General features: G+C 48.8%; 1 protein-coding gene across 1 annotated transcript; it reads right to left on the reverse strand.

Moving 5' to 3' along the window:
* Positions 1-16862: 16862 nt before the first annotated feature.
* On the reverse strand, positions 16863-20075 carry HEY1 (hes related family bHLH transcription factor with YRPW motif 1). Its single transcript, XM_004588068.4, has 5 exons — positions 19758-20075; positions 19479-19554; positions 19259-19342; positions 18902-18983; positions 16863-18018 (listed from the first exon to the last, which is right to left on the reverse strand). Exons 1-5 carry the CDS (start codon positions 19844-19846, stop codon positions 17435-17437), a joined length of 915 nt encoding a protein of 304 aa, XP_004588125.1. The 5' UTR covers positions 19847-20075; the 3' UTR covers positions 16863-17434.
* Between the last annotated feature and the right edge of the window lie 1948 nt (positions 20076-22023).

Raw genomic sequence — 22023 nt, forward strand, 5'->3', positions numbered from 1 at the left:
TTCCAGCATTTCGCTCCAAACTCATCTGCCCCTCAAAACACAAAACGAAGTGTTCACAAGGTTAATGGTGTAATTCGGCTAATCTCGACAGCTGGCCAGATCTGGAAGTCAAGCTGTGTGATACAAGATATTCCACCTGGGATTATGTTTAGCAATCCACTGGGAACATCATTAAGAAGATTCTGGATGTTCTGGCCAGGTAGGACTTCTACAACTACAGCAGGGATTTGGGGGTTTCTGCTGTACCTGGTGATCCCTTCCTCCACCTGATCCGTAGAGGCTGCAAAGGAGAACATAGCAAACCCTTCATCATCCAGAAATTCCAAAATTATGAGCTCTGGCTCCTAAACCAGACTTCCCTATGACCCCATTTTGTTTGCTTGTTTGTTTTGAACTTCCTCCGCATACTTTTTTTTTTACAAGCACTCAGTCTCTTGTGGATGATTGATTAATGGATTACATCACAAGATCTTATTACAAACGGTGTAAATAATTAGGATGTGCAATAAGGTAGAATTTACAGGAAAAACCCTTAGATTTTACATCACATTATCCTATATTAGGGCAAACATGATGTCTGACCTTTTCTGTATGTCCCACTCTACCCTTTTACTTCAACCTAAGTCCCCAAAGATGCAAACTTTTGGTGGGACCTGATTTAAAGTTTGTAGGGCCAGTGCAATGTTGCAACTGGCTAATTCTACATCTTACAACACAGCCATCCCATACCTGTCAATCTTTTTTCCTTCTTTTTTTAAAAAAGATAAATTTGTTTTTACTGAAAACTCAGATTTACAGAGAGAAGGAGAGACAGAGAAAGATCCTCCATCTGCTGGTTCACTCCACAAACGGCTACAACTGCCAGAGCTGAGTCGAACTGAAGCCAGGATCCAGGAGCTTTTGGGTCTCCCACTGGTGCAGGGTCCCAAAGCTTTGGGCCATCCTCCGCTGCTCTTCCAGGCCAGAAGCAGGGAGCTGGGTGGGAAATGGAGCAGCTAGGACACAAATCGATGCACATATGGGATCCTGGCACATGCAAGGCAGAGGATTTTAGCCAGACCCCAAATCAATCTTTTTTAGAAAGAAAGGTTTATAGATAGAGAACGAACTTTGCTTACCACGCTTTTCCAGGAAGGGTTCGTCCAAACTACTTTACTCAGCCTTCATGCCAAATATTCTCAATCCATGTTTTGCACACTGAAAATTATGCACTCTGTCTACGTAGAATGTGAACCTGCAGGTGGAAGATCTCCCTCTTTCCCTATTTCTGTAACTCTATCTTCAAAGTAAATAAATGTCAAAGAGAGAGAAAAAGAAAGAAAAGAGAATGAAATAGTAACAGCAAAGAGATACCTGCCCCTCCCTGTCCATTGCAACAATATTCAAACAGCTAACAAATAGAAACAATTTAAGCTCCATCAACAGATGAATGGTTCAGAAAAGTTTGATACACACACACACACACACACACACACACACAGAGCCAGAAAGGTGCGGGGAGGATGGAATATTATTCAGCCTTTAATAAGTAGGAAATCCTGCACTTTGCAGTGGATGAGCCTGCAGAATATTATGTCAAGTGAAATAGGTCAGACCAGAAAAAGAAATACCACCTGAGCTCACATATGTATAAGAACCCAAAGCCATGCAACTTATGGAAGCACAGTGGTTGTCAGGGACTGGAAGGTGGAGGCTAGCTCTTCAATGCCTTTACACACAAACACATGCGCGCACACACACATACACAAAGTGAGGTAAGGGATATGTCAACTCACTTGATTATGGTGATCATTTCCCAGTGTATACATGCAAAACACCAACCTGTACATCTTCAATATATACAATTTCTATTCATCACTTATATCCCTAATGTAGCTGAAAATAAAACTGATATCTAATTGTCCAAAATGCAATTTTGAGAGTTTGGTGTCACTTTAAAATATATATATTTTATTTTAATTGGAAAGTCAGATATACAGAGAGGAGGAGAGACAGAGAGGAAGATCTTCCATGTTGATTCACTCCCAAGGAGCAGCAACAACTGGAGCTGCGCTGATCCGAAGTCAGGAGCCAGGAGCCCCTTCTGGGTTTCCTATGCAGAAGCAGGATCCCAAGGCTTTGGGCTGTCCTCAACTGCTTTCCCAGGCCATAAGCAGGGAGCTGGATGCAAAGCAGGACCACTGAAATTAGAACCAGCGGTCATATGGGATCCTGCACATGCAAGGCAAGGACATTAGCCACTAGGCTACTGCGTCTGGCGGCATTTTTTTAAGACACAAGAATAAACTCCCGTTGAGCACTATGAAATTTTATATTTTAAATTTTTAAATTTTATTTGTATTTCCTGTTGTCACAAAATTTTATTCTAGTAACATTTTTGTTCTTGAAAGCATTTTCTTAATCACTTGTCATAGATTTCTAGATGTGTACAAAGATTTTATTTTTTGTTTCTTGTAGCTGTAGGCTGCAAGTGAAAGAAGCAAGGAAGATAGGAAGTAAAGAAAGATCTGCACTGATTGCTTTTACATTGATTATATATTTACATGCTGTTTTAATAATTGTATTTTTAAAAATAAAATGTGCCTTTCTTCTAAAAAAAAAAAAGGTCCAGCCAAAAGTTTATATATAAATTACTGATCCAGCCAAATAATTCATATATAAAATCTAAATTAAGGAGTTTTACAAAAAAAACCCACACATAACCCATAATCAATATTATTATTAGTTAATGTTCTAGTGGCAGTCTGCATTTCAGTCAAAGCAAAGAATTTGGAAGTGCTTCGTTTTCAAAAGCATTTGTTACATATTCATTAGTCAGTTCTTTTCCCTTTCTGGGGGGAAAAAACAGGATTTAATATGCCACATTAAAGGAACTCTCAATTGTGTCAATTTCTCTTCTACCTGCAGGATCTAAAGGATGCATTCTGAGAATAATTGAAAAGAACTGCTTACGCATAACTATATGAAAGCAGAGAAAACAAGCCATTTTGGCATTCACACCTTTTCTAAGATTTATTTTTTTTTATTGGAAAGGCAGATTTACAGAGAGAAGGAGAGAGAGAGAGAGGAAGATCTTCCGTCCACTGGTTCACTCCCCAAATGGTCACTATGACTGGAACAGAACCGCTCTGAAGCCAGGAACCAGAAACTTCCTCCAGGTCTCCCACACAGGTGCAGGGTTCCAAAGCTTTGGGCCGTCCTCCACTGCTTTCCCAGGCCACAAGCAGGAAGCTGCAAGGGAAGTGGAGCAGCCGGGACACAAGCCGGTGCCCATATGGCATCCTGCCACGTGCAAAGGGAGGATGTAGCCACTGAGTCATTGCACCAGGCCCTGGCAATCACATTTTTTTCCAGTTCATTGCCTTTACTTTGCTTTTTTGACTAGAGAGGTATTCAGTGTTGATTAAAGCAGAACAAGGTCATTAAATGGCCATGGCCATCATCCTCACCATCCCTCTCTTCAATATATCTGAATTCAGAACATGCAAACATCCTAACTGCTTTTAAAAATTAATTTAATTATTTGAAAGTCTGAGTTACAGAGAGGTAAAAGTAGAGGCAAAAAAGGAAAGCGAGAGAGAGAGATCTTCCATCCATTAGTTCAGTCCCCTAAATGGTCACTAATAGCCAGGGCTGGGAACCAGGAGTTTCATCTGGGTCTTCCACTTGTGTGGTAGGGAAACAAGACTTGGACCATCTTCTGCTGCTTTTCATAGGCCATTAAGCAGCGAGCAGGATCAGAAGTGTGGAGCTGCCAGAATGCAAACTTTTGCCGAAATGGGTTGCCAGTGTCACAGGCAGTGACCTTAGGCACTATGCCACAATGCCATGTTTCACCCAAAATAAAACCATGGACTACATTCAAAAAAGAAAACCAGTGGTGGGGAGTTTATAGGCCATTATGATCACTAAGGAAGCCTTCCTTGAAGCCAAGTTTCATTTGGGAGCTCCAAATCCGGGACAGTTGGAGAGTACAGCAGTCTCTTATAACAAAAGGGGATGGCTGCTATACTCATGCAGGTGGAAGAGTAGCACTTGCAAGTCAAGAATTGCACATCAATGGTACCATAGCACCTGGGTTTTAATGCTTTTAAAACATCCACGTTTGTGCATCCATCACCCCTAGAAAGTCTGAAACCATCTAGCCAAATCCTGTCACAAATCCAGGATGGACAAGTCACTGTCTGCAATACCCTCTATCCTGGGAACATCCTCAGGCTACTGGAATCAATCAACCGACGAGTAGGGTTCAAGTCTTGGGGGAATGAATTAGACTTTGGATCTGCTGGTAAATGTTAGGTTTCCTCCAAACAGTTGGGGAAAAAAATTGGATAAATGTTTTAATGATGAAAAATGCTGGTTCCCTCATCTGTAAACAAAGACAATAAAGCTGATCCTTTGAAGATAACAAGAAATGCTCCCAACCCAAAACCTGGCCTATGCCAATCACTAAATAAAGCTTACTGTCATTTAATGGATTTCTAAACTTCTGGCTATCCCATCATCCATCTCCTATTTCTATCTCTCTCTCAAGATTTATTTTTAATGGAAAAGCAGATTAGATTCACACAGAGAGACAGCAAGATCTTTCATCTTCTGGTTCACTCCCCAAATGGCTGGCACAGCCAGAGCTGAACCAATTTACAACCAAAAGCCAGGAGCTTCTTCCAGGTCTCTCACATGAGTGCAGGGTCCCAAGACATTGGGCTGTCCTCGACTGCTTTCCGGGCAAGGAGCTGGATGGAAAGTGGAGCAGCCGGAACACAAACCAGCACTCATATGGGATCCTGGTGCTTGCAAGGTGAGGATTTAGCCATTGAACCATCGTACAGGGCCCCTATCTCCAATTTGTGTTACTATTCTCAGAGAAGGTGAAACAGTGCCATACCTTCCAGCAGTACAGATCTGTTGTTTTGCTTCTATCCCTCTAACAGGCCAGCAGAGTAAATCTTTCAAAATGGCAGAGGATGGTAAGGTAGGACTTGTTCTTGGTGAATTCTCATTACTTCATTTTACAAGTGCTCCAATTGACCACATTAATAACTGTTAAAACTATGCCATGGGGGCTGGCACTGTGGTACATTGTGTTAATGATGTCAGCATTCCATATCAGAATCCTGGCTGCTCTGCTTCTGCTCCAGCTCTCTGCGAATGTGCTTTGGAAGGCAGCACAAGATGGCCTAAGTGTTTGGCCCCAGCCACTCACGTGGGAGACCCAGATGGAGTTCCTGACTCTTGACTTTAGCCTGACCAAGCTTGGCTGTTGCAGGCAGTCAGGATGGCTCTCTCTCTCTCTCTCTCTCTCTCTCTTTCTCTCTCTCTTCCTCATTGCCTTCCCCTATTACCCCAGCTCTACCTTTCAATAAATATATTCTTTTTCTAAATTAACATGAAACTCACCGGTCTAGGGTATAGCAAAATCTACCTTCTCTTTCGGAAGACGCAGTCTTCCAGGATCTCTTCCATGCTTCACTTGTTCCCCAAAATCACCCTCCCTGCTTAGGCAGTCCTGTGTAAACTCCTTCTGTTTTTCTGTTTGTTGTGGGCAACAAGGGACTTTTCATTCCGTGTGTGTGTGTGTGTGTGTGTGTGCAATTACTGCCTTCAATCATAGCCTGACAAATTCTTCTGTTTTTCTCTTAAGGAAGTCTTGGCTAAACCAGAAATTTTCTTATCCATTTCCATAAGCAAAATGCCATCCCATTTTTTGTGGACTAAGTAGGGCTGGTCCATGGACGCATCGGTGTATGTGATATCTGGCACTGGGAGAGATTCTGATGGAGGAGCTTGGGAAACTCCTCTGCCAGGACACAGTCCCTGCAGGTGAGCACGAGAGCCAAGAAAGGGAGCAGCCCAGACCAGGTCAGGTTACGGTATCCATGGGCTTACCTTTGGCTCAGGTCAGGGGCAAGACTGACTGGGCCATTTCACATCACGTGCTGGCAAATCCGAGAGCCAGAATGGTGTATGGGTCCATGCCAGGTCCGGCAATACCAGTCAGTTCACATTGGGGCCAGGACTAGGGACTGGCTGGGCTGACTAGGCTATAGTCCTTACCAGTGTCAGCTGACCAGGCTACAGCACACACTGGCAAATGCCGAGGTGAGGTGGCCCGTGCTAGATAGGGGGCTGCAGGGAGCTGCCCTGCTAGGGCCACTATTCTCACTGGTGAGCGCGACAGCTGGGAGGGAGGGCAGACCAGACAAGGCAGAGCTACAACACCTGTTGGCCTGCTTATAAGCTGGATCGGGCACAAGCCAGGTAGGTGGTCTATACCTACTGGGTAAGCCAGAGTGGGTGGGGTTTATTGCGCTTTGCCACAGCATCAGCTGGCAGAGGCTGGCACATGAGTGGGAAGAGGGAAAACTCTGTCAAGCTAAACTGCAGCACCACTTTGAGGGGGCAAGATCCAGGAATGGAAATGAGCTCATTAGGGAAACAGTGGGCACCTCCCTCTTGGGTTGCCCCCTGACTGGTGAGCATGAGAACCAGGACTGGGACAGGCATGGCTACATAGAGAAAGGCATCTGCTGTCACATGGTATGTGTTGGATGAGCAGCTGGTTTGGCTGAAATAGGCTTCAATGCCCATTGACATGTATGAGAGCTGAGTGTGATGTGGGACAGACAGGACCAGTCTGCTGTACATACTGGCAAGCACAGGAACACGGGCAGGTGGCAGGCCTGGTGAGGGTTATTGTGGGTCACTCTGAATAGGCTACAACTCCCACTGGTTTAAGTGGGGGCTGAGTGTGTGGTGGACAGTATCGGACTGGCCTGCAACACCTTTAGCATGCATTGAAGACAGGGCTTGAGACAGAACTGACACAGGAATTGCAACTAACTGTGTGCAAGGGCTGATTTGGACTTGATTTGATGGACTGTACTAGGCCCTGTATTGGCATGCACACACAATCAGGTCAGGGATCACCTCAGATGGAGTTTCTTTGGGAATCCCTCCAACGGAACCGCTGGACTCAGAACCCCAACCACGGAGAAAATTGCACGTTCCATGGTCTAACCATGGAAGGCATGTGTCAGAGCTGGGCTTCCTCAGTGACTTAGATGGAGCAGTGGACAGCATATTCAGAAGCACATGGAGGATATGGCAGTACACTGGAGCCTGCAGAGGACACCTGGTACCATGACAGAGGATGGAGGACAGACAAATAAGCAACTACCTCAGGCAAGTGTTGGCAGTGATACCTGGGTAAATGGAGAATCTAAGGTAGACTATGTCAGCCAGTGGATTCTGGAGAGATTTCATCATAATTGGAGTGGCAAGATCGGCAACAATACAGAACTGTTGAACTATCAAAACCACTTGAGCAGGACCCTGGGAGCATGCCCCACATTGGGGACCCTGGGATGGCTGGGAGGCTGGATGTGGCTCCTCCCCTTATCTCTCCCCTTCCCTCAGATACAGGAAGGAAAGAAGAGAATGTGAAAACAATGGTCTTACCCACTTTCCTCTAGCCCTTGACCCTTCGCACCTTAATCAAATATGTAAAAATTATCAAAAATAAAACTTGCACAAGAAACAAAATGCCATGCCATTTTCAAATGCCAATATCCTTTCGTCTTTGAACACTGTCCCCACTCATGACCCATTCAGGTGTGGAGAGAAGACCCTGGAACAGCTGGAGACAGTTTCCCCTTGAGCTTTTGCAGCACCTTGGAGCGGGAATCACATCCTAGGCCAGCTGTGATCTTAGCCTTCTTTCACCGCTGTGTTCTCAGGGCTCACTTGCCCTGGTGCTGATGGAGAGAGAAGGAAGACACCAGCTCGTATAAGCTTAGGAGGGAGTTTGCTTCCTCTGGACCTTCCATCTTCCAACGTCCATGTCCTGCAGAGAAGGAGTCACCTTTGCTTGCCTTCAGCTCTGACAGTGGTCATCCCATCAAACCAACTTTCTCGAAATGCTGTAACCTCAAGGAATCACTGCAGTGCCCCCAGAAGACCCTCCCCCATGCCCACCCACACGGGAGGGAAGACAACTGCCCAGAAAGCAGATCCTCATTGTGCCCACCACTGGCCTTCCCAACGCCCTCTTTCACCCTTCTTACAGAAGGCAGAACAAGGAAGCTGGTGGGTGCTATTGCTGAACACAGAGAGCATACCCCCCCCCCCATCAAAAACCCTGAAGGAAAACTTATGCTCACATAGGTTTTGGTTCTTCAGAATTTGAGGAGGTCTCTCCTTCTCTCTGTAAATCTGCCTTTCCAACAAAAATGATTGCTAGATCGATCGATCGATAGAGAGAGAGATGAAAGAAAATCTTTTAAAAAATTAGGTCTAATGCAATGGTTCAGTGGCTAAATCCTTGCCTTGAAAGTGCAACCAATATGGGCACCAGTTCATGTCCCTACTGTTCCACTTCCCATCCAGCTCCTCACTTGTGCCTGAGAAAGCAGCAGAAGATATCCCAAAGCCTTGGGACCCTGCACCCATGTGCAAAACCTAGAAGCTCCTGGCTCCTAGCTTCAGATTGGCTCAGCTCTAGCTATTGTGGCCACTTGGAGAATAAACCAGCAGATGGAAGATCTTTCTCTCTGTCTCTCATTCTCTCCTTATATCTGCCTTTCCAACAAGAAAATAAATCTTTTTTTTTTTAATTGAGGATGTTATCACTGTGCACTCAGCTTGTTCAAGTTTAGCATTCAGACCTCAGCTACAAACCCATTGCTGCTTGACGGTCAAAGCCAAGATGAGCAATCACCCATCCCCCAAACCCTATTGGGTCCCCATCTGAAAAATAAGGGCCTCCACTTTCATAAGACTGTCTCCATCTATTTGTCTATCAGCCACCAGTTTATCCCAAACTATGACACCTCAGTTCCTCTTCAGGGATAGGATTCTCATTTTTTCTTTTTTTTTTAAGATTTATTTATTTTTTTATTACAAAGTCAGATATACAGAGAGGAAGATCTTCCATCCTATGATTCGCTCCCCAAGTGACCGCAACAGCCGGCACGTGACGATCCGAAGCCAGGAACCAGGAACCTCCTCCAGGTTTCCCACATGGGTGCAGGGTCCCAAATCCTCGGGCCATCCTCGACTGCTTTCCCAGGCCACAAGCAGGGAGCTGAATGGGAAGTGGAGCTGCTGGGATTAGAACCGGTGCCCATATGGGATCCCGGCGCGTTCAAGGCGAGGACTTTAGCCGCTAGGCCACGCCGCCGGGCCCAGGATTCTCATTTCTGCCAAAAGCAATTTGGGTGTTTATAACATCATTCATGGACCACACAAAATTATCAACTTAAAAGTTAGCCTAGTGTAGATTTATTGGATTTTGAATCCCTCTTGTACTTGTTTGGACAGGGCCAGATCAAATGGCTTCATGAGTCTTATGCAGCCAGACGTTCCTAACCCCTGCCTCTAGCCTTTACACATTGAACCTAAACATTTCATCTGTGTTACTTCTCCATGATCCCTAAGTGTTCATCTGTTCCAGTCATAGAACTTGCATTCCTCTCTCCGTCTCTATCAATTCATACACTGTATTTTCTCATTTCCATTCCGAAAGTCTAGACTAAAATGGAGCAAGATCAAAAAGTGCTGAGACGAACAGCACGGTAGCCTAATGGCTAAATCCTCACCTTGCATCTACGAGGATCCCATATGGGTTCATGACCCAGGTGCTCCATTTCCCATCCAGCTCCCTGTTTGTGGCCTGGGAGAGCAGCTGAGGATGGCCCAAAGCCTTAGGACCTTGCACCCACACCAGAGACCCAGAGGAAGCTCCTGGCTACAACCGTAGCAGCTGCTCAGGGAGTGAACCAATGGACAGAAGGTCTTCCTGTCTTTCCTTCTCTCTGTAAACCTGCCTTTCCAATAATATATAACAAAGAAAAATGCTGAGACATCCTGATTGGAGGAAGGGTGAAAGCAAAGATGCTTGAGAAGTTTACATTGTCAAGAAAAAGCAGGTTCTATAGTGAGAATATAGCAGAGGTGATTGGTGTCCCAGTGAGCCCACTCCATTGACAGGCAGAGGGGCCCATCAGCGCAAAGACCTGGAGCAGCACAAATGCACATGGTCCAACCGTGGTCGAGAGCAGATGGTGACTGGAGCACCCACAGAAGCACCAGGGTTAGGAAACATGGTCCTAGAGGAAAATTAAAGGCAGACGCAAGCCATTCTTTAATTTCATGGTTCAACTACACATTTGTAGTACACAAACAAATGCCCCAGAGAAGATTTTAAAAACCAAACAAACTAACAAAAAAAAAAAAAAACCAGGAAGATCTAAAATCAGCTATAGAAAATTTTCAATAATCAACTGCTTCAGAGGTAAGAGCCAGCCGCTTTCTGGCTGAAAGCCAATGTCTTTTAGTTTGTTTGTTATGGTTTGGTTTTTAGCGGGTTATTTTTTTATTAAAAAAAATAAGATTTATTTATTTTTATTGGGAAGGCAGATTTACAGAGAAAAGGAAAGACAGACAGAAAAATCTTCCACCTGCTGGTTTACTCCTCAAGCAGTCACAATGGCAGGAGCTGAGCCAGAGCTGAGCTGGAGCTAATCCAATCTGAATCCAGGAATCAGAAGCTTCCTCAGGGTCTCCCACACAGGTGCCTGATTCCAAGGCCTCACACAGGCCACAAACAGGGAACTGGATGGGAAATAGAGCAGCCGGGACAAGGAATCAGCACCCATACAGGGTCCCAGAGCATGAAAGGCAAGGATTTAGCCACTAGGCTACTGCGCTCAGCCCAAAATTCTATTTTTTAAGTTATTTTAAGATACAGTTCCATACGCTAAGGGATTTTCCCTCTCCCCCTCCGATTTCCCCTATATTACAATGATCTAGTCCTTCATAAACAGTTCTAACTCCGTCATTTTGCTATTTAAGTGTATCCTGACATTGTAGGTATGGACAATGGCAGAGTCCAGCACTCTATTGTCAAGATATATTTAACAGTTTCATTGGGAATCCATCTTTGATTTGGAAGTAGAGATGCATACTGCATTGTATCCTCACATCTGGATATGACAGTCCCTATTACAAAGTTACTATACATCCCCTGAAATGAGAAGCCATAAAACAAAATCAACAATAGGAAGAAAAATAGAAAATTTACAACGTGAAATTAAATAACATGCTACTGAATGATGAATGTGTCACGGAAGAAATGAAAATCAAAAACCTTCTTGAAGAAAACGATGCTACCGTATGACCTAGGTGCCACTGAAGAAATCAATAAGAAAAAAAAAAACTTTTTTGAAGAAATGAAAATAAAAACAAAAACATCAAAACCCATGAGATGTAGCAAAACCAGTACTGAAAGGGACATTTATAGCAACAGGTGGCTACCAACAATTGAAACATCTCAATAAATGATCTAATAATGCATTCCAGGGACTTATTAAAAAAGAAAAAATGAACAGGAAGCAAGAAATCATAAAATCACAGCACAAACACGTGGATTTGAAACTAAAGGCTGCCATAGACTACATAACAACTGCCAATGGGTGGTACAGAGCTCTCAAAATGAGGCATGATATATTCAACCCAGTATATGTCAAAGCCCACGTAACGGTGAAAAACGCACATGTAGCCAAGGTGTATTAACACAAACTGTAAAGAAGCCAATTCAGCCAATTCCCAGTGCCCTGAGCTCATCTGTCAGGGACGTGTATGTTGGATTTGTGAGACTGTATGCCTGAGAAGGAGTTATGTGGCCCATGTGTGCTAATGCATACAGACAGTACAGCCAGGAAAGTTAGGTGTCCTTTCCCTGGGCTGCTTCGCCTGTCTTCCCAACCCTACCCCAGGGCAGCCAAGCATCTGAGAGAAATCCCCACAGCTCATCAAGACCAAGGCAGACCTTAGATCTCAAGTTGAAATTCAAATCAGCTTGCTCTCTGGATGTAATTCTTATATTCTGAAATCAGATGGGGCCTTTGAGGACTTCAATGACACGGTACGTTTGCTCTTTCTTTGAAGGCCACCAATGCGAGAACCCATCTTCCTCCTAGGCCAAGAGAACACGAAGTCAAGCCCAGAGCATTTTCCCAAGAGCTTCCTGCGAAGTGTTGAGATCTGGGAGCGAAAAGAATGCTTTCTGCCTCTCTCTTGCCTTGCTTTGTTTCACCTTAAAGAAATGCGACAGCCCAGAAACAAGTTTTTAAAAACGTACCCATGATCTTTATATGATCTCACTTATAGTTGCTTAATTACCGCAGTAAGCATAATCAAGATCATGCATGCTGAATACATTAAAATGCTAGTCTTGCAGACAGCCACCAAACGAGAGCCCCAGATGCTGCAAAAGAGCTACTGCCTGCTAGCCCAGCCACACTGGCAAACACATTTGGAGCATGAGCTACCAACGGGTGAAAAGTAATACAATTTCATCTAAAAATTAAAATTGGGAGATGTCCTTGAAAACATCCAAGACGTGGCAACAGTGGACCAACATGCCCGTGCAGGCACACATAGTTGCCACCTCGGAGACCTCCCCGGGTGATCACCCCACTCGCCCCACTGCCCTGCATTCTTCCCTGTTGGCACATGTCCCCGAGACCCCCTCTAGTCCACCCACTCCACTTGACAGCAGAGGAATGTGAGGTCCAAGGAATATCAGTGACTCATCCAAGGTCCCGCAGCCAGACCAGCCAGAGGTCTGGTGGCATCTCAGAATGCTGTTCTTTTCGGGAGCTCTGGGGGAGGGGTCAAAGAAATGGGGCCACCTTGGAGGCAGCGTCTCAGATGATACTGGCTCTGAAGTTCTCTGAATTAGGAATCACTGCTGGAAGCGAATGCAGGCATCCAGGCTACAGTACTGTGATGGACAAAGGGTTGGAGAAGCGCAACTAGGAGCTAGAGCCTTTCCTGAGGGACTTTCCATCTGAGTCATCTATATTTAAAACATCATAAAGTTAGGGAGAAAGAGTGGAGCAATTAAAAGCTGAATAAAAATTACGTCCTAATTTAGCTAAACTAAGTTAGAAATGATATTCATTGGGTTTTTCTTTTTGACATTTTTTGTCTATGCAGAAATTCTTCCCATCAATCCTTGACTTCATTAACTTTGTGGGATTTTTTTTTTAGATTTATTTATTTATTTTATTGGAAAGGCAGATATACAGAGAGGAGTGACAGAGAGGAAGATCTCTCAATCATTAAACTCCCCAAGTGACCGCAATGCCAGAGCTGAGCCAATCTGAAGCCAGGAGCCTGGAGTTTCATCCGGGTCTCCCACACAGATGCAGGGACTCCAAGACACTGGGCCGTCCTCGATTGCTTTCCCAGGCCATGAGCAGGGAGCAGGATGGGAAGTGGGGCTGCCATGATTAGAACCGGTGCCCATATGTGATCCTGGGCGCATGCAAGGTGAGGACTCTAGCCACTAGGCTACTGCACTGGGCCCAACTCCATTAATTTGTAGCAATATGTTAATAAAAATAGGCGGGTAATTATCGGGGCAATTAAGATACTTTATGGGGCCTGGCACAAGAGCCTAGTGGTTAAAGTCCTTGCCTTCATCCGTGAGGGCTAGATAGTTGAGCTGGTTAGATGGAACTAAACTCTAATACCCACTGACATGTACGAGAGCCAAATGGGATGTGGGACAGACTGGACTAGTCTGCTACACTTACTGGCAAACCAGGGTAGGGGGCGGGCCTGGTGGGGGTTATTGTGGGTCGCTCTGACTAGGCTGCAGCTCCCACTGGTTGATGTGAGGGCTGAGTATGTGCTGGGCAGAACCAGGCTGGACTGTAACACCCATTGGTCCCAGTGCAAGTCGGGACTGAAAACAGAACCAACCTAGCAATTAAAACCACCAGCTGATTAGGGTGATGGACTGTGCCGGGCCCTGTGCTTGTTAGAACATACAAGAATCTGGTCTGGGAATACTTCAAAGTTTCTTTGGGGACCTCCCCAATCAAAATGCTGGACTCAGAACCCTAGCCAAGACAAGACAGAAGAAAGAACAAGTCAATCAGCCACCTCAGCTATATGTTGGCAGCGAAATACTGGGCAAATGGAGACTCTATGATGGACTGTGACAATCAATGGATTCTTCAATGACCTCATCGTGCTCGGAGTGGTGAGACTGGCAGCGATTCATAACTGGTGAACTACTAAAACCACTTGAGCAAGTATCTCAGCGCATGCCCCACATCTGGGACTGGGGGTGGGTGGGAAACTGGGTGGGGCTTCTCCATCAATATCCCCCTTTACCTCAGATACAGGAAGGAAACAGTATGGAAATAATAGTCTTATCCACTTCCCTATAGCCCTTGAACCTTTTTACCGTAATTAACTATGTAAAGATTGTCAAAAATATAATAAAGAAAAAAGAAAAGAGAAAAAAAGCTCTTGCTTTGCACGTGCCACGATCCCATACGGGGGCCAGTTCTAATCCCGGCAGCTCCACTTCACATCTAGCTCCCTGCTTGTAGCCTGGGAATGCAGTCGAGGATAGCCCAAAGCTTTGGGACCCTGCACCCGAGTGGGAGACCTGGAGGAGGCTCCTGGCTTCAGATTGGCTCAGCTCCAGCCATTGCGTTCACTTGGAGAGTGAACCATCAGATGAAAAGATCTTCTTCCTTGTCTCTCCTCCTCTCTGTATATACGCCTTTCCAATAAAAATAAATAAATCTTTTAAAAAAACATACTTTATGAATGCTGACAGTTTCTTTATATTGGTGATATTGATAACTTTGTTTATTCAGGTAGGTATATTGTAAACCTATAACACAAGAGCATGGAGGCATAAGTAACCATGGTATTAAAATTCTATGATTTACTCATTTATTATTGGAAAGGCAGATTTACAGATAGAGACAGAAAGCTCTTCTAGCTGCTGGTTCACTCCCCAAATGGCCGCCACAACCAGAGCTGAGTCAATCCGAAGCCAGGAGCCAGGAGCCAGGAGCTTCTTCAGGCCTCCCCTGCAGATGCAGGGTTGCTAGGTTTGGGGTCATCCTCCAGTTATTTGCCAGGCCACATGCAGAGAGCTGGATGGAAAGAGGAGCCGCTGGGACACGAGCCGTTGTCCATATGGAATGTTGCACTTGAAGTGGAAGATTAGCTAGTTGACCAGTAAATCATAAAGAAGTAGATACATAAACCCAGGTAACAGCAAGATAGCATAACACAGAGAAGCACAAGGCAGTTGAGTAAGGCTGTCACACCACTCTAAAGCACAGGGACTAAAATTAAATGTGACACTTGGCAGCAGTCGCCCCAGCCTTGAGAAAGTGGCTCCATGACATGGGCAGCATCGGGACCGAGACATCATCTTGACTGCAGCCACACACCAAGCCTGGAGCAGGATCTTCGCTTCAAAGCCCCAGTCATCAGCTGTCAATCTCCTAACCCTTCACAGAGACCCAAAACTTCAAGTTCAAAGTCCAGATTTTTCCCCTCTCGCCTTCTGCCTTTGTTTTGTCCTCCAAGAGGAGGAGGAGGCACTCAGAGGTTGCAGGGGGGGAATAAAGGTCTTGTTTTGTGGATCTGTCCCCCTCCTCCCCACTGCCCTCAGGCTCAAGGTGTGCCTGCCCCTGGCTAAGAGGCAGCAGGGCTTAATTGGCAGAGAACTGCCTTAAGGCCAAGGGAAGGCATTCTTCTCCCTGGGGACCCAGATGATGGCTTCTGTTCTGGCAGCTTTCTCTTCTAACGTAAAGCAGGTGTCAGCTTCCTCCCAACACAAGGCGGGAGCGCAGGGCAACAGAAGGGTTAAGCCAATTCCTTTGACACCAGACCAGCAAAGACTCCTCATAGGCCTGCACAGGCGCCAAATTACAGCCTGCTGCTGCTCATCTCACTGCCGCAGCCTCTCCAGCCGCCACAGCATGTGAGGATCCGAAACAGCAAACTTCAGGCATAGCTGCTTCAAAAGACAAACAAATAAACACTTTCGATCTCTCAGCATACAACTGAGGACACCGTAGGCACTCTCAGGAAATATCTGCCAACGGTTCACCAGGTTTTAAAGAACTCCACCCAAGTTCGTTCGCACCCCTTGCAATTCCTAGTCTGATCTCATTCCTCCTAGCCCATCGATGGGCAGCTCACAGCCAGACCATCTGACCCAACAGCCACAGGTCTCTGACCCCTTGGGGCATCAGGCCACAGTTCCACATTGTAATGAAGTCCCATTATTCAACAGCACAGATTCCCCGAGTTTAGAACTCCCAAGAATAATGACCATGGCCAATGCAGGAGAACCCATTAAGCAAAATGAAAATGAAAGAAAATGTGCAGTTCTTTCACCCCACAGAAGCATGCCCCAAGGTAAGTGAAACTTCTGCAGGAGATACTTTGTTCTTTTTTATTGAGTCACAACAATCAGTACAACAGAGGTCAAATTCAGTTCAGTGGAGGTCACTGATGCTATACCTGCTGAGGGAGCAACTCTGTAAAATGCCGCTTTCACAGCCCAGATCAAATTAAATAAACCCAAGAGGAGAAGGCAGCAAAGCCCTTTCCATATCTCACTGTATTGTCATGCATCGAGAGGAAAACACGAGATGCACGTTTCCAGTTAAAGGTGAATACGGCAGCGCCAGTGAAATTAGATTATACGTTTAACCAGCTCCACTGGACTATGCAATTGACCACTGGCACACCAGAATCATGTATCCCTGTTGACATATCTGAATTAGAGGCGTGGGATTCAAAAGTCATTGTATGGCTTGGGGCTGGCAAACACTGTCATCTTCATTCTCCTCCCCAGTAACACTCCAGATGGAGACTCGGCCTACCAGTGGCTCTCTCTCTCAACTAAGCCAAAGCTGCAGGTGTCCTAGGCGGAAGAGCAGCTGGACACACGGATTCGGAGCCCCTCAGAGGCTGCACAGCCACCTCACTGCTGTGGCAGGGGACAGGGCTAAACTCATCCTCTTCCTGGATAAAGCTATCATCTGATTTGTCAACGCTTTGTTCAAAAATATAAAATTCAATAGAATCCCCTTCCCCACCAAAAAGAAAGAATATTTTTTTTTTATACAACACCTTAATCTTTCAAAATACTCACAAATGGAACCATGTTAACAATGAGATCATGAGTTGGGAAAATTAATTCTAAAAACAGACCATAACTTTACAAGGAGCAAAACAGACCCTCAAAATACTAAATGCTAAGATTTCCAAAATGTTGGGGACACAACGGAATCATTCTCGCACAGAAAGGTTTACAAGGTAAGTCAGGCACAGGACAAACCTATCCCTAGGTGTTGATTGTACTGTTATAAACAAAATTTAACAACTAGTTTGCCAGAACTGCTAATAAATGACATGATAAAAAAAAATCAAAAAGCAAAAAGTAAACCAACAAACCTTGAGTCTTTAAAAAAATTTCATGTGAAAGTGTACCTTCTTCCTTTTTACTTCTACTGACGACTTTAAGGTGGTGTTGGCAACAGTCCAGCTCAGCTGGGCTCTTAAGCGCTCCCCTCCCTCCTTCTACAGCATCAGTCCTTTAGAAAGCTCCGATCTCCGTCCCCCAAGGTCTATAAGGCTTGCCAAGGTTTGCAGCCTGCGTGGGTGCCGAAGGACTCAGTGCATTGGGAGCCAACAAGTGGAAGGAACCAAAGGAGAAGGGGAAGGCCGACAGCGAAGCCACCGAGGACAGCAGAGGTGGCGAGAGCTTGGAGGCGGAGGTGACCACGGGCAGCACCGGTCCAAGGCCGCCGCTAGGGGGTGCGCGCAGGGCGGGCGCCTCGGGATGCGCCGAGGACAACCTGCCCTGGTGGGGCGGTTCCGTGGGCGAGGCAGCGGCACCCGAGTTCCCGGGGCCGTTCTGGGGCAGCAGCAGCGGGTGTGCAAGGTGTGGGTGAGGTCCAAAGGCGCTCCCCCAAGGGAGGTGTCCGAGGCTGGCGTGGGCGCCGCTGGCGGCTTCCCGCTGTGACGCATAGTTGTTGAGGTGCGAGACGAGGCGCACGCGGAGCGGGTCGGAGGCGTCCAGTCCCTCGATGATACTCAGGTAGCGGGCAACTTCCGCCAGGCATTCCCGGAACCCCAAACTCCGATAGTCCATGGCCAGGGCGTGCGCATCGAAATAGCCTGAGCAGAAGAACAAAAGAATCACCTGGGGCCTTTGCTCACTTGCCGCATTTCTTTGGTGCCAGGAGCAGCCAGCCCTGCACTGGCAAGCACCCTTACAAAGGCTTCAATCAACGGGGCTGGGGGAGGCACTCCTGGGTTCCCCCGCAACACCACATATTTTGAGAGTCAGCCAAACCTTTGCCATTAATCACCGCGAGCAGAATGTGTTTGCTAATGCAAGTTCAAAGCCCAATTAGAAGCTGCCCAGCAGAAATTGGAATTATACCCTAGCAGCAGATGAAACTATGTTCATTCCTTTAATGTTTTCCCTCAACAACAACAAAAGATACATCAAGGCCCGGGAAACCACAGAGCAGTGAAATTCATTAGACACACAGATGTAAGTTATCATCGCCGAGCTTTTAGGCACCGGGTCCCCAGCTAGGCATTTTCTGGCTGGAGAAAGGCCCGTAAACCAGTGTCTGCCACCTTTCTCTGGGGTTTTCTCTACTGAACCACAACAAGTTTTTACTTCAAGTCAAGCCCCTCTCTGGAAAACAAAAAAATGCTACAGATGAAATCAAGACCACAGATTTTAAAGGCAAAAGCTTTTCCTTAGCAAGGCTGGCCAAAAGCAAGGATGAGAGCCCCCCACCTTGAATCGGGGACGTCACAACTTCAGGGGCCATCCAAAAGATGTACTGCCCCTGAGGGCACAGGGAGAGGGCACCGACTTCCCCACTGAAAGTCAGTTATGCCTTGCGAAATGTACTATTGACAGCCACTGCACTCCCCCGCCCCTCCCCAGCGCGCAGAGAAAGCAGGCAGAGAGGGCCCCAGACAGCTGGCGCTGCCCCGTGTACCCCTGGCCCTCCCCGCCAGCAACCACACGGAAACATACCTTTCCCTCCTGCGGTGTGCAGCATTTTCAGATGATCCACCGTCATCTGCAGGATCTCGGCTTTTTCCAGCTTAGCAGAGCCCTGAGAGAAAAGGCAAAAGGGAAAACATTAAAGGGAGATGACACGTTAACACACACACACACACACACACACACAGGTGCGTCAACACACGCGCACGTATTCACATGCGTGATAAACCCTAAAGTGCGGCCCGAAGGACGTGACGCATCTCCACAAGGCTGTCTGGCATTGCTGCTAGGCGCAAAGTAACAGGGCTGTTTCCCAAGGCGCGGGTGAGGTTCCCCTTCAGGGAGTGCGGATAACCGAGAGCTCGCCCTCCATCCCTCCTCCAGTACCTGCTTCTCAAAGGCGCTCGGTACCAGCCTCCTCAGCTCCGATAAACTGTTATTGATCCGGTCTCGTCTGCGCTTCTCTATGATCTGGGGGAAGCAGGCAAAACAAAGGAGGACATTTCCATTACGACCGTAAACCCCAAAGAGAAGGACTCTTTTCCTTCATCCGCAACCAAGATAAATGCATTAAAAAAAAAAAAAAAAGGATTGTCAAGAGACTCACGCCTCTTCGTCTTTTCCTGGCCAAGATCTGGGAAGACGTAGTTGGGGACATGGAACCGAGAGCCGAACTCAAGTTTCTGCGACAGAAAGATTAAAAAGGGGGGAAGGGCTTATGAATCGCCTTGAAGCGCAGCGAGGTAACCCAAGCGGTCCCCCCACACACACACCCGTGCCCACACTCCGGCTGACGCTAACTTGGACGCAAAAGCGCCTCCGGGTCGTGGCCACGGGCGGCGGCCGGTGCGCCCCGGCTCTGCGCGCGCTGTCACCGCCGACTCACCCATTTTCGTCCGCACTCTCCTTCTCCACCTCTATGGTCTCGTCCAGCTCGCTATCCGAGGAGCTGTACTCGGGGTGAGCGCGCTTCATGGTGGCTGCTCCGAGGAAGGGTCGCTGCGGCGGGCAAACAGGAGTTAACCACAGCGGCGCCTCTCCCCGCGCTCCGCCGCTCGCGTCCGCCACACACTGCTCCCGCTCGCGCTCTGCCTCGGGTTAAAACTCAACCATCCCTTTCCCACGCTGAGCCCCCCTTCGCAGGGCCCTGGGGGAGGGCGGGAAAGGAGGCGCAGGGGCGGGGCGCCGGCTCCGGGGCAACAGCCTCCCCCCCACCCCCCGGCCAATCCGATTTCTCGCTCGGGCTGCGACGGGCAGCCGCCCAGCCGAGCGGGGCGGGGGCGAAGCTGGGGGCGAGGGCGAGTCGCGCGCCCCCGCCCTGGCCGGCGGCGGTGCGTCGGCTCTGCGGGGGCTCGGCCGGGCCGCCCCTGTCGGCTGTCGCGGGGGCGGGGGGGAGGAGGAGGAGGAGGAGGAGGCGGCGCTGGCGGCGGCGAGGAGGCGCTGGGGGCCGGGCCCGGACCCCCAGCCCGCCGGCGGCCGCCTCGCCCCGCGCGCCCCGATGGGGCTGGCCGCGCGCCAGAGCCGCGCCTGCAGCGCCGCCGCTGAGCCGCACGCGCCGCGGGCCGTGGGAAAGTGCCGGCGCCGCGGCCGCCAGCCAATCCGGGCGGACGGCGGCGGCGGCCGTGCTGGCGGCGGCGGTGCTGCTGGGCGTCCGCTTGAATGGAGAAGAATGGGCAGGCGGAGGAGCGGGGCCGTGCGAGGGCGCGCCTGCCGGAGCTGGACGGCTGCGGACTTGGGGGCGGGGGGGGGGGCACCCATGTGAACCTGTAATCGGAGCCTGGGCGCCGGGCGGCCCCGGAAACCGCCGCCCACCGACGCCGTACAGCTCGCCTGCACGGCCTGCCTGCGGCCGGAGGCGCGCGCCCTTGGCGAGGCTGCAGCCGGTGCACCTGGTCGGGCCGCGCGCGCCACAGCCGGCCGCTCGGGGAGGCCAGCGGGTGCCCGGTAGAGGGGCGCCGGGCGCGTCCTCGGTGGCCGCCGGCCCAGGAGCCGGTGCCACGGAAGAGAGGGACTTGGTTTGAAGGATGTTCTTTTTCGGGTTGGGGATCTTGCCGCACGGGCCCCCCAGACTCCTTTCCACGGAGGCTTCCCTGCCTCCGGGCTGAATCTCCCACTGTGCGTGTAATTTCCGGGGCAGTGCCTGTTTTCCCGGCTGAATGCGAGAGGAGGTGGCGGCGGGGAGGAGGCCCCTGGGGATATTCATTACGACGTGTTCCTCTCCCCGCCTGCCCCCACCGCAGGCTTTGGCGGCCAGATCCCCTGGGCGGGCGACAGGGTGGCGGGCCGGGCGCTGGCGTCTGGGCTCTGCCTCGCTGCGTGAGTGCACGTCCCTGAGCTGCAGACGCACGCGCAACCCCTCGGGCCTCGGCCGGGCCGCGGCGCCTGCTACGCGCTACGTGAAGTTCCACAAGTCCCCCCCCCCCCCCCGCAAGGATGACAGATTTTTTTTTAAGTGGCTGTACATTCCTGCCGCCGGGATTTGAAGAAGCCTTGTGAATTTGAAAACTCAGTCGTCTCTCCGCTGCTGACCGGCCGTCCTGGGGGAGAGCTTATTAATACATGCGGTTCAGGGGCTTAGACCAAGAGACAGCTTTTCGGATACTGTGCCTCATTCTGATTCTCAGTGCGGTTCTGTTAAATTCCTCCTGCAACACCTCCTCACCCCCCCCCACCCCTACACGTGTTATGCAACCAATCTCCTGGCTCCCGCTGAAGTGCTAGGGCCTGTCAGCCCTCCCTGCTGCTCTCCCGGGCTGCTCAGGCTAGCCTGGGACCCTCCCCAGCCCTCCTACACTTGTTTTTGCAGACAACTAATACTCTGCCACATGCTACCTGTCAGCTGTCAGCTCAATCCCACCTGCTTTGCTCCCTCCTGCTGCTCACAGTGACAGCACTCTGAGGGGGTGGGTGCTATCGCACAGCTGGAAGTGGAATCACAAAACTCCTTTACCAAGACTGCCCAGGGCCTTCTTGACCTTCAGTGTCTTCCCCCCCCCCCCCGCCCCCCGAAGTGACAGGCCATGCTGCCCAGGAGTCAGCATGTGCATACGCCCTCACCCTTGGCTTTTGGGGTGACAAAAAGCCCAAGTCGAGAATTTCTAGCCCTTGGCTTTTTTGCTGGGCCCGTTGTTGCTGCCTTGCAGAGGCATGAA

This window comes from Ochotona princeps, chromosome 9, assembly GCF_030435755.1.
Source record: "Ochotona princeps isolate mOchPri1 chromosome 9, mOchPri1.hap1, whole genome shotgun sequence".
NCBI classification, from domain to species: domain Eukaryota; kingdom Metazoa; phylum Chordata; class Mammalia; order Lagomorpha; family Ochotonidae; genus Ochotona; species Ochotona princeps.

Bases quoted from the DNA above. Each gene is read 5' to 3' on its own strand.
- HEY1 (XM_004588068.4), bottom strand. From the start codon at position 19,846: ATGAAGCGCGCTCACCCCGAGTACAGCTCCTCGGATAGCGAGCTGGAC. The intron at 19,343-19,478 runs GTGAGTCTCTTG...TGCTTCCCCCAG, and splicing joins CCAGGAAAAGACGAAGAGGC to ATCATAGAGAAGCGCAGACG. The intron at 18,019-18,901 runs GTATGTTTCCGT...TCTTCTGCTCAG, and splicing joins GCACACCGCAGGAGGGAAAG to GCTATTTCGATGCGCACGCC.